The 13,429-nt window shown below is 41.6% G+C and overlaps 1 protein-coding gene across 1 annotated transcript in view; it reads right to left on the bottom strand.

Moving 5' to 3' along the window:
- Window positions 1-335: 335 nt before the first annotated feature.
- The window catches only part of SLC12A8 (solute carrier family 12 member 8), a 124,579-nt gene continuing 111,485 nt past the window's right edge, over window positions 336-13,429 (bottom strand). The window contains exons 12-13 of the mRNA XM_034990787.1: window positions 4,350-4,410; window positions 336-834 (exon numbers count right to left, since the gene is read on the bottom strand). Coding sequence (XP_034846678.1) covers window positions 672-834; window positions 4,350-4,410 — 224 coding nt within the window. The 3' untranslated portion in view covers window positions 336-671. The remainder of the gene's footprint in view (window positions 835-4,349; window positions 4,411-13,429) is intronic.

Below are 13,429 nucleotides of genomic sequence, written 5' to 3'. Positions count from 1 at the left end.
TTTCATACAGTGAAAAATAATGAGGAAACTGTAGATGTATTGATATGGAAATGTCTCCAAGGGGAAAAGCAAGGTGCAGAACACATGTATAATACACTACCTCTTATGTATAAAAAGGGAGTAATAGGAACCCACATTCCTATTTACTTGTATATTCATAAAGAAATGCTGGAGGTATATATAAGAACAATGGTTACCTCTGGAGCAGGGGATGAATGTATGAGGAACAAGAATGGGAGGGGGAATTTTCACTATATATATATATATATATATATATGATTATCCTTTGGGGTTTAGAACCATGTGAGTGTATTATTTATTCAAAAATAAATAATACAATAAAATTTAAAACAACCATTTATTGTGGCCTTCAGAACAAGCAACCTGCTCTGGTTCTCTACACCTACAAGTCTTGATGTCCGTGTGGCGCTCTCCAAACTGGATGCATGTTGCAGAGGCCATAGCCATTCCAGGGGTTACCCTGATGAGATGGGTGTTCCAGACCAGAAGGCAGATTTCCGTTGTCCGAGCCAGCAGGGGGAGGACAGGTCTCTGAGTTTCTTACTGAGGAGAACCAGCATCATGAAGGTTCTGGGTCTGGATCCATTATGCACTGGACAGCTCCAACAGAGGAGGGTCCTTGGGCTGCCTACTAATGAGTACTCAGCACGTCAGTACTGAGACATCAGCTGTTCCCGACTCACAAGGGAGGAGTGGTGGTAGCGATCCCGAGTGGCGAAGTCTGCGTTCTCCTGGGTGAGCTGAGTCATCTCCATGTCAACCCTAGCCAGGGACGGCGCCAAAATTATCTGCTCTTGGGGAGATCTCAAGCTCCTTCGGTGAGAGAAACACAGAGGCGGTCAGAGCGAAAGACAAAGTGCTGAACAGTGGGGATGAGTCTGCTCGGGGATAGAGTAATGCTTTGCACAAATGTCTTTGTGCTTATTACTTTGTACTTCTTATTTAACACGTATTTAAATAAGATAACTGTGGAACACTATATGTATAATAGTTTATGAACCCAAACTATAAAAAATAAATATCAAATAAAATAAGGAGAGAGAGTGATACTTAGCTCTCTTTAGTAGAAACATATAAAACTGTACCCACCCCATAAGAGACAACCCACAAAGATAACCTTCCAAATGGTGTCATGTTGGGGTTCTACAGCTTTTCTTTGATTTTCTGTCAAATGAAATAATGGAACGGAGAGGCTGGAAAACTGAGAAGAGTAGAAAGAGAAACTTTCTCTTTGGTTCTTTGGAAAGAACGCTGACTGAAGAATGATTTCCGGGGCTGAGGTTTACATAGGAGGCAGCTACGAGGGGAACTGCAAAGGCTTTTGACACTAAACTGGCCTGAAGACAATGTGGATTCCATTGTCACTGATGTGGATTCCATTGTCACCGAAGTGTCTCCGTACAGTTGGAGTGAGAATAAACTGGTAAAGAAAAATGTCTGGGAGACAAGAGGAAAGTGCTAGAGGCAGAACGCAGTAAGGAAGATGGAGAGTCACCGGCCTGCCGCTAATCAGCCCCATGGCCCCAGGCCAGCTCCTCACCCCCCCTGCCTTGTTTTCTCATCTTTGCAGGTCCCCTTCAGTTCCCTCAGTCTGTGGTAGGTCCTTAAATCACCTCAGCCATGGATTTCCTCCTTAAAATTTTACTCAGAAAGAATCGTCTTCTTTGTGAGTAGTAATGTTGGATTCTTTAAAGAATGTATTTGACAACGATCTTAAAAAGGTAGCAATCTAACGTTCTAAACTTGTGGAACCTCAGTAGAAAGCTCCAGTTGCCTCTGGCAAAATGTGCCGTTATAGACGTTTAGATCACCGGACTAAGGCTTGCAGCCACTTGCTGAAAACATACCTAAATTAGGTAGATGGAGGTTTTCTGAGAAACGAGTGAACTTCTATAAAGGTTGAACCTTCAAGAAGTAAGGTTAAGAGGCGACACTCAGTCAACATACGAGTGTTTTTGCCAGTGAATTATTTTTGTTAATGCCTTTTTTTTTTTTTTTTTTTTTTAGGTGAAACCACAGTATTCTTCTGAGTTCAGGGAAACACTATGCTTCACTTTTAGACTAGAATGGCCTGAGAATTCTCACCTGGGCAATTGTTAGGACTTCTGGAAAGAAAGCCCTCTCAAGGTCAGGCTTCATTTCACATAATTCTGGGAATTGTATGTGTAACACAAGAAGCAACATACCCAAGTTCCTTCGCCCAAACACATTCTACAATATTCTTCTACTTTGGTTTTGAAGAGCATCTGGGACTATAGTCGGGGAAGTGGCGGCGGGGGGTGGGGACCACAAACCTTTCGAAACTACAAAACAACAATTTCTACTTTTAAGTGAACCATCCTTCCTTGGTCCTTTCACCCTCCTGAATAACCACTACAGGATCTCACCCAGTAGGCACGTGAGGCCAGCAAGTGTGATGTTGAGACTTAGCGGAGGCCTCCACCACCCACTTCACAAGCCCACAGAGCTATGAATAGTGTGCACTGGGTCCTATTCCAACCAAAGCACTATCCTTCTCTAACAATAATCTCCTCTGAAGACATTGTTTTCTCTAAATAGTATTATGGTGACCTCAGACGTGAAATTCCTGGACTTCAAGTGCAACTTAAGGAGTATTGACCTCCTAGGGTCATTTATAGGCTTTAAAACCAGAGATGCCTAAAAATATTCCTGTGAATCAGAGAAGGCCAAGTATTCTCAACCACACACCACTTGCAGCTCCAGATTCTGTAGGCAGCTTCTACACAGAATCTATGTCCACTCAGCCTCTACTTTTCCTCAGGACCAGGTGGTGGAGGAGAGAGAGCAAGCCTGGTGTGTTGTGACCTAAGTCACCCAACCTGGTGCCCCAGACTGGAAGAGAGGCCGAGGGGCAACCCACCCCCTCCTATCGCTGCACAAAGGACAACAGCCCAGCTTCCAGGCAGAAGACAGGGGTTCTCCCCTCCACACCAGCTCCTCCCAGCCCTCTCCCTGGCGGTTTCCAGAGCCCCTGCTCCTTTTTGTTCATCATCCTAGGCTCTAGCACCAAGGTGTCATTTCTTCTGTCAAGTTGAACAGATTGGTAGTGCTACAAGGAGCTGTCTTTAAAAGGATTCTTTGGAGGGAGGAATGGGGAGTTATTGTTTAGTGGGTATAGACTTTCTGTTTGGCAAGATAGAGAGTTCTGGAGATGGATGGTGGTGATGGTTGCACAATAATGTGAATGTATTTAATGCCACTGAACTGTACAGGGGTTAAGAAGTTTAAGTGGCTAGGTTTAAGTGAACTGTGGGTGGGAACCTGACATTTGACAGTTAAGATGGTTAAGATGGCTAAGATGGGGGGTGCCTGGGTGTCTCAGTCAGTTAAACATCTGACTCTTGATCTTAGCTCAGGTCTTGATCTCAGGGTAGTGAGTTCAAGCCCCGCACTGGGCGTGGAGCCTACTTAAAAAAATGGTTAAGATGATAAGGTTTTTATGATATGTTTATTTTATCACAGTAAAGAAAAATGCAAAGAAAAAAACAGAGGATTCTGAATTTACATTTGGGGTCAATGGGAAAGGCTCCCATCATCCATTAGCAAAGTCAGGGCGCAGAAGGTGGCAATATTGGTAAGGGCAACCCAAACATCTCTAGTTTCGGAAACAAACCAACAAAATGAAACCAAATAAACACTTGGTTGGGTTCTGCCTGGATTTTCCCAGCCCACAGCCCTGGTTCCTCACTGGTACTAAAAGGGGACGGAAGTGATTTTCCAGAGTCCTGAGGCCTTCAAAGTCAAGGAAGCATTGTACCGGAAGGGTGGAGGAGGAAGAGGAAAGAGACGAGAGCACTCCTGAAATCTCACCTTCTCCATGAGGCCTCCTCCTATTTCTCCCTTTCCCTGTGTATTTGAACACGGAGGGCCCACAGAAATCCTCTAGAATCTCTGCTGTGTTTCTGTACTTGACCTCTGCACTTTCACCAATACAATCACATCAACCACCTCTGATTTGAGATGACAGAAGGCGTGGCCTTGAGGCCCTAATCTTGTGTATGGTTGTGTATTGATGCTCGTGTGTCTTAGACTGGGAACTCACTGACTCAGCACCCAGCAATCAGGTTCTAGACAAAGCCTCCGTTCATGATTCCTGAGGGTATGAAGGCAAGACTGGAGCCAGAGGAAGCTTCTGCTGAGCTGACTCCGGGCGTGGGGTTGGGGGGCTGGGTGGTGGAAGGCAGTGAGGAGCAGAGTCTGAGTGTCACTGAGGTTGTCAAATGTCAGGTTCCCACCCACAGTTCACTTAAACCTAGCCAGGGACTGGACACCCTGACTACCTCCCACGGCCCCAGATTAACACAGACCTGCAGGAGGGGATCAGAAGGGACTTCATCCACCTGAAGAAGCTGAAGCTGGAGGCTAATCCTGCAGGGAAAAAATATACATAAATATTAATAAAGGCTCTACGTCCAGAAGCCCAGTTTTAATAGTGTGAATAAACACTCCCTGACACACACACAGAATTAGCACAAAATCTTTCTTTCCTTTTTCAGTTTAACTAAACTTCATTTATTGTAAAGACTCTGACAGCAACCTACTAAGGACTTTGTACCCATATATAGTTTTCAAAAATTTCTAAAATCCAAAATCCCAAGAAAGAAACTAAATACAGTGCTATAGAGGAAAAAGCAGAGAAATCAATTTGCCAACTTCAGTCTTAGGAATCTAAAAATTTTTGACAATTTTTTTCCTGTTAGTTTCAAACTGATAATATGTTAAATACATGCTATAAAATCCCCTACTAGGCCATTCACTCTTTAAGCATAGAAAGGACGTCTTTTTCACCTTGGAACACTCACAGTACAATACCCACAGGATCTGGCACCGAGGATGTTTCTTTAGGTGTTAAGTGAATCACTTAGCTCAATATATAGCCATGTCAGAGCTGAGGTTTGAAGTGAGATTGTCGTGATACTGGCCAAATAGACTGACATCAGACACACTGATTAGTATAGGACTTAATCAACTTTTTTTTTTTAATCCATCCCTCCTTTGGTGCAGGTTTTAAAAAAAAATCTCACATAGTAAATTATATATAACTTTAGGAAATCAAATCGAATGTAGTTTTTAGAAAATGCTTCTCCAAACAGAGGAGCAAGATGGCAGAGGAGTAGGAGACCTGGATTTCGTCTGTCTCAGGAATTCAGCTGGATAGGGATCAAACCAATCTGAACACCTACGAACTCAACAGGAGATCGAAGAAAAGAATAGCAACAACTCTCTGAACAGAAAAGCAACCACTTTCTGGAAGGCAGGACATGCAGAGAAGCGAATCTGAGGTGATATTTGGGAGGATAGACGGCAGGGGACGGGGCCTCCATCGGCCGCTTCTGGCAAGTGATAGAGAGCGGAGCACAAAATCAGAACTTTTAGAAGTCGGCTCCGCTGAGGGACGTGGCTCCAGTGACTAAGCGGGGGGTGGAACCCTTGCAGGACAGTGTGGTCTCAGGACCCTCGGGGTCACAGAAAGACCGGGGGTGCCTGAGTGCAGCAGAGCTCCCAGGTATCGGAGCAGGGAAGCCGGCTGCAGAGACGGAGCTGAGGCGCGGGCTCTCAGCTCGGGGTTGCCATGAACCGTGATCCGTGGCACAGTCAGGCCACTGCTCCTCCAGCAGGGACCCAACAAGCGGCAGATCTGGGGAGACTCACCTGCCTCCCCCGGAAGGAGCGGCGCGGGAGCACACGGCAGGGATCTGTTGGGTTTGGAGACTCCACACGGGGTCGGGTGCCAGAGATAGAAACGCTCTGTCACAGGCTGGGTGAACACGCAGCCGGAGACTAGGGAGACGGGAGTGATTGACTGCTTTTCTCTGGGGCTCACTGAGCAGTGGGGCCCCGAGTTCTTGGCTCCTCCAGGGCAGAGATTGGGAGGCCACCATTTTCACTCTCATCCTCCAAAGCTGTACGGAAAGCTTGCAGGGAACAAAAGCTCCCGAGAGCAAACCCGAGCAGATTACTTAGCCCGGACTGGGCAAGGGCGGGGCAATTTCGCCTCTGGCAAAGACATTTGGAAACCACGGCAACAGGCCCCTCCCCCAGAAGATCAGCGTGAACAGCCAGCCAAGACCAAGTTTACTGATCAATGAGAACGGCAGAACTCCAGCGCTAGGGGAATACTGCACATAGAATCCATGGCTTTTTTTACCATGATTCTTTAGTCTTTCAAAGTTAATTTTTTTAATTTTCTTTTTTTCTTTTTCTATTTTTTTAAATTTTTCTTTTTCCCTTTTCCAACCATCTTATCAATCCCTTTTTATAAAATCTTTTTTATTTTTCACTTTTAGAGTTATATTCTATCCCTTCATTGTAGTTAACCTTATTTTTTATATATATATAAGTTGTTCTCTCTTTTTTTTTTTTAAAGATTTTATTTATTTATTTGAGAGAGAGAGAGAATGAGAGAGAGAGAGCACATGAGAGGGGGGAGGGTCAGAGGCAGAAGCAGGCTCCCTGCCGAGCAGGGAGCCCGATGCAGGACTCGATCCAGGGACTCCAGGATCATGACCTGAGCCGAAGGCAGTCGCTTAACCAACTGAGCCACCCAGGCGCCCTAAGTTGTTCTCTCTTTAAAATTTTGGGATATGGTTTCTTCTAACAGACCAAAATATACCCTAAATCTCTAGTGTATGGCTTTGTTCTAGTCTCCTGCCTGATCATATTCTCTCCCTTTTTTTTTTTTAAATTTCTCTCCTTTCTTTTTCAACCAACATCTTATCAATTCCTTTTATAAACTCTTTTATAATTTTCATCTTACAGTCACATTCCATCCCTTCATATTTACCCTTATTTTTGTACATATATAAGTTTTTCTTACTTTAAAATTTTGGGAGGCAGTTTCTTCTAACAGACCAAAATACGCCCAAAATCTAGTGTGTGGCACTGATCTATTCACCAGCCTGATCATGTCTGATGATATTCCTTTTTTTTTTCTTTTTCTTTCTTTCCCTTTCTTTTCCCCCAGGTTTCAGGTCTCTTCTGATTTGTTTAGTGTATATTTTTCTGGGATTGTTGTTACCCTACTAGCATTTTGTTCTCTCATTCATCTATTCTCCTCTGGACAAAATGACAAGACAGAAAAGCTCACCTCAAAAAAGAGAAAAAGAGGCAGTACCAACTGCCAGGGACCTAATCAATATGGACATTAGTAAGATGTCGGAACTAGAGTTCAGAATGACGATTATAAAGATACTAGCTGGGCTTGAAAAAGCATGGAAGAGACTAGAGAAACTCTCTCTGGAGAAATAAAAGAACTAAAATCTAACCAAGTCGAAACAAAAAAGGCTATTAATGGGGTGCAATAAAAAATGGAGGCTCTAACTGCTAGGATAAATGAGGCAGAGGAGAGAATTAGTGATATAGAAGACCAAATGATGGAGAATAAAGAAGCTGAGAAAAAGAGATAAACAACTACTGGATCACGAGGGCAGAATTTGAGATAAGTGATACCATAAGACGAAACAATATTAGAATAATTGGGATCCCAGAAGAAGAAGAAAGAGAGAGAGGGGCAGAAGGTATATTGGAGCAAATTATAGCAGAGAAATTCCCTAATTTGGGGAAGGAAACAGACATCACAATCCAGGAGGCACAGAGAACCCCTCTCAAAATCAATAAAAATAGGTCAACACCCTGACATCTAATAGTAAAACTTACAAGTCTCAGAGACAAAGAGAAAATCCTGAAAGCAGCTCGGGACAAGAGGTCTGTAACCTACAATGGTAGAAACATTAGACTGGCAGCAGACCTATCCACAGAGACCTGGCAGGCCAGAAAGGACTGGCATGATATATTCAGAGCACTAAACAAGAAAAATGCAGCCAAGAATACTATATCCAGCTAGGCTGTCATTGATAATAGAAGGAGAAATAAAAAGCTTCCAGACAAACAAAAATTAAAAGAATTTGCAAACACCAAACCAGCCCTATAAGAAATACTGAAAGGCGTCCTCTAAGCAAAGAGAGAGCCTAAAAGTAACACAGACCAGAAAGGAATAGAGACAATATACAGTATCAGTCACCTTACAGGCAATACAATGGCACTAAATTCATATCTTTGAATAGTTACACTGAATGTAAATGGGCTAAATGCCCTAATCAAAAGACACAAGGTAACAGTTTGGGTAGAAAAACAAGACCCATTGATATGCTGCCTGCAAGAGACTCATTTTAGACCCAAAGACACCTCCAAATTGAAAGTGAGGGGGTGGAAAACCATTTACCTTGCTAATGGACATCAAAAGAAAGCTGGGGTGGCAATCCTTATATCAGACAACAGATTTTAAACCAAAGACTACAATAAGAGATGAGGAAGGACACTATATCCTACTTAAAGGGTCTATCCAACAAGATCTAACAATTGTAAATATCTATGCCCCTAACATGGGAGCAGCCAATTATATAAGCCAATTAATAACAAAATCAAAGAAACACGTTGACAACAATACAATAATAGTAGGGGACTTTAACACCCCCCTCACTGAAATGGACAGATCATCTAAGCAAAAGATCAACAAGGAAATAAAGGCTTTAAATGACACACTGGACTAAACGGACTTCACAGATATATTCAGAACATTCCATCCCAAAGCAACAGAATACACATTCTTCTCTAGTGCCCATGGAACATTCTCCAGAATAGATCACATCCTAGGTCACAAGTCAGGTCTCAACTGATACCAAAAGATTGGGATCATTCCCTGCATATTTTCGGACCACAATGCTTTGAAACTAGAGCTCAATCACAAGAGGAAAGTTGGAAAGAACTCAAATACATGGAGGCTAAAGAGCATCCTACTAAAGAATGCTTGGGTCAACCAGGAAATTAAAGAAGAATTTAAAAAAATTCATGGAAACAAATGAAAATGAAAACACAACTGTTCAAAATATTTGGGATTCAGCAAAGGCGGTCCTATGAGGAAAGTATACAGTAACACAAGCCTTTCTCAAGAAACAAGAAAGGTCTCAAATACACAACCTAACCGTACACCTAAAGGAGCTGGAGAAAGAACAGCACATAAAGCCTAAACCCAGCAGGAGAAGAGAAATAACAAAGATCAGAGCAGAAATCAATGAAAAAGAAACCAAAAGAACAGTAGAACAGATCAATGAAACTAGCAGCTAGTTCTTTGAAAGAATTAATAAGATTGATAAACCCCTGGCCAGACTTATCAAAAAGATGGCTTCCCAGGGGAATTCTACCAAACATTTAAAGAAGAATTAATACCTATTCTTTTGAAACTGTTCCAAAAAATAGAAATGGAAGGAAAACTTCCAAACTCGTTTTATGAGGCCACCATTACCTTGATCCCCAAACCAAAGACCCCATCAAAAAGGAGAATTACAGACCAATATCCCTGATGAACATGGATGCAAAAATTCTCACCAAAATACTAGCCAATAGGATCCAACAGTACATTAAAAGGATTATTCACCACGACCAAGTGGGATTTATTCCTGGGCTGCAAAAGGTTGGTTCAACATCTGCAAATCAATCAACGTGATACAATACATTAATAAAAGAAACAACAAGAACCATATGATCCTCTCAATAGATGCAGAAAAAGCATTTGACAAAGTACAGCATGCTTTCTTGATTAAAACTCTTCAGAGTGTAGGGATAGAGGGTACATACCTCAATATCATAAAAGCCATCTATGAAAAACCTACAGTGAATATCATTGTCAATGGGGAAAAACTAAGAGCTTTTCCCCTAAGGTCAGGAACACGGCAGAGATGTCCACTATCACCACTGCTATTCAACATAGTATTAGAAGTCCTAGCCACAGAAATCAGACAACAAAAAGAAATAAAAGTCATCCGAATTGGCAAAGAAGAAGTCAAACTCTTATTCTTTGCAGATGATATGATACTTTATGTGGAAAATCCAAAAGACTCTACCGCAAAACTGCTAGGACTCATACAGGAATTCAGTAAAGTGGCAGGATATAAAATCAATGCACAGAAATCAGTTGCATTTCTATACACCAACAACAAGACAGAAGAAAGAGAAATTAAGGAGTCAATCCCATTTACAATTGCACCCAAAACCATAAGATACCTAGGAATAAATCTAACCAAAGAGGTGAATCTGTACTCAGAAAACTATAGAATACTCAATGAAAGAAATTGAGGAAGATGCAAAGAAATAGAAAAGCATTCCATGCTCATGGATTGGAAGAACAAATATTGTGAAGATGTCAATGCTACCTAGAGCAATCTACATATTCAATGCAATCCCTATCAAAATACCATCAACTTTTTTCACAGAGCTGGAACAAATAATCCTAAAATTTGTATGGAACCAGAAAAGACCTCAAATAGCCAGAGGAATGTTGAAAAAGCAAAGCAAAGCTGGTGGCATCACAATCTGGACTTCAAGCTCTATTACAAAGCTGTTATCATCAAGACAGCATGGTACTGGCACAAAAACAGACACATAGATCAATGGAACAGAATAGAGAGCCCAGAAATGGACCCTCAACTCTACGGTCAACTAATCTTCGACAAAGCAGGAAAGAAAGTCCAATGGAAAAAAGACAGTCTCTTCAACATATGGTGTTAGGAAAATTGGACAGCCACATGCAGAAGAATGAAACTGGACCACTTCCTTACACCACACACAAAAATAGACTCAAAATGGATGAAAGACCTAAATGTGAGACAGGAATCCATCAAAATCCTAGAGGAGAACACAGGCAGCAACCTCTTTGACCTCAGCTGCAGCAGCTTCTTCCTAGACACATCGCCCAAGGTAAGGGAAGCAAGGGCAAAAATGAACTATTGGGACTTCATCAAGATAAAAAGCTTTTGCACAGGGGGCACCTGGGTGGCTCAGTCATTGGGCGTCTGCCTTCGACTTAGGTCATGGTCCCGGGGTCCTGGGATCAAACCTCGCATTGGGCTCCCTGCTCAGCGGGAGGCCTGCTTCTCCCTCTCCCACTCCCCCTGCTTGTGTTCCCTCTCTCGCTGTCAAATTAAAAAAAAAAAAAAAGCTTTTGCACAGCAAAGGAAACAGTCAACAAAACCAAAAGACAACTGACAGAATGGGAGAAGATATTTGCAAAGAACATATCAGATAAAGGGCTAGTATCCAAAATCTATAAAGAACTTATCAAACTCAACACCCAAAGAACAAATAATCTAATCAAGAAATGGGCAGAAGACACGAACAGACGTTTTTTCAAAGAAGACATCCAAATGGCCAACAGACACATGAAAAAGTGCTCACCATCACTCAGCATCAGGGAAATGCAAATTAAAACCTCAGTGAGATACCATCTCACACCAGTCAGAATGGTTAAAATTAATAAGTGAGGAAACGACAAATGTTGGCGAGGATGCGGAGAAAGGGGAACCCTCCTACACTGTTGGTGGGAATGCAAGCTGGTGCAGCCACTCTGGAAAACAGTATGGAGGTTCCTCAAAAAGTTGAAAATAGAGCTACCCTATGACCCAGCAATTGCACTACTGGGTATTTACTCCCATACAAATGTAGTAATCTGAAGGGGTATGTGCACCCCGATGTTTATAGCAGCAATGTCCACAATAGCCAAACTATGGAAAGAGCTCAGATGTCCATTGACAGATGAATGGATAAAGAAGATGTGGTATATATATTTACAATGGAATATTATGCAGCCATCAAAAAAACCGAAATCTTGCCATTTGCAACGACATGGATAGAACTAGAGGGTATTATGCTAAGCGAAATAAGTCAATCAGAGAAAGATAAGTATCATATGATCTCACTGATATGAGGAATTCTTTTTTTTTTTTATTTATTCATGAGAGACAGAGAGAGAGAGAGAGAGAGAGAGGCAGAGGGAGAAGCAGGCTCCCAAGGAGCAGAGAGCCCGATGCGGGACTCGATCCCAGGACCCTGGGATCATGACCTGAGCCGAAGGCAGACGCTTAACCATCTGAGCCACCCAGGCACCCAATATGAGGAATTCTTAATCTCAGGAAACAAACTGAGTGTTGCTGGAGTGGTGGGGGGTGGGAGGGATGGGGTGGCTGGGTGATAGACATTGGGGAGGGTATGTGCTACGGTGAACGCTGTGAATTGTGTAAGACTGGTGAATCACAGACCTGTACCTCTGAAACAAATAATACATTATATGTTAAAAAAAAAAAAAAGAAGATAGTAGGAAGGGAAAAACGAAGGGGGGAAAATCGGAGGGAGAGATGAACCATGAGAGACTATGGACTCTGAGAAACAAACTGAGGGTTTTAGAGGGGAGGGGGGTGGGGGGATGGGTGAGCCTGGTGATTGGTATTAAAGAGGGCATGTATTGCATGGAGCACTGGGTGTTATACACAAACAATGAATCATGGAACACTACATCAAAAACTAATGATGTAATGTATGGTGACTAACATAACATAATAAAGTAGAATTTAAAAAAAATGTTTCTCCAATTTTGTATCATCTATCTATCTATCTATCTATCTATCTGTCTATCGTCTATTTATCTAAATGGCTGGTTGAAAATTGGTTGATAAGATAGTATTCAATATATAATCAGGACATTAGCATTATGGGGCTTACGTTAGAATCTTGGCTAATGTCAACAGGATGTAGCTGATAATACATATTTCCTCAGTTTCATTTAGGGTTCATGTGGTTAAAGGGGGGGACAAATTTTAGATTTGCATTAATATCTGCAATTGCAAGAGAAAGTTTCTAATATATTTTGATACTGTTGGAAGGACGAAAATAAACATAAACATTTTACTGAACTTATTTATTTGTGATCATTTGGATTCTAAATTATCTAAATTCTAGATGTAGATTGGCCTGAAATTTTATTTCATATTTTCATGTGAAGAAATTTCTGGGAAATATTTAAATTTCTTAATATCAAAATAATTTCTAAGAAATTCAGAAATAATCACTAATATAATCCTTATGTTAATCAAAATGTATCCTATTCCTTAAACTAGCTGACAGGAGGACCTCTCCCTAGCATGACTTTTTCTAAAGCATTATTTTTAATGTAAATGGGACTTACAATGTTTGATGTGCTTTTCTTTCAAAACTATACATCAGACTGTTCCAATTCTGAAGAACTTTTTTTTCTTTTCATTTTGCCTGGGTTGTTATGGTTTGATTTAGTTAGAACTTGAAACCATTTATTGCTTTATTTTAAATTGGGGCATCAGGGGCACCTGGGTGGCTCAGTCGTTAAGTGTCTGCCTTTGGCTCAGGTCATGATCCCAGGGTCCTCGGAAGGAGCCCCACATCGGGCTCCCTGCTCAGCAGGAGGCCTGCTTTTCCCTCTCCCACTGCTTGTGTTCCCTCTCTCATTGTCTCTCTCTCTCTGTCAAATAAATAAAAATAATAAATAAATAAATAAATAAATAAATAAATAAATAAATAAATAAAT

This window comes from Mirounga leonina, unplaced genomic scaffold (genome assembly GCF_011800145.1).
Source record: "Mirounga leonina isolate KUSES-001 unplaced genomic scaffold, KU_Mleo_1.0 Mir_115, whole genome shotgun sequence".
In the NCBI taxonomy this organism is placed as follows: domain Eukaryota; kingdom Metazoa; phylum Chordata; class Mammalia; order Carnivora; family Phocidae; genus Mirounga; species Mirounga leonina.
This window is presented reverse-complemented; position numbering and strand designations above follow the sequence as displayed.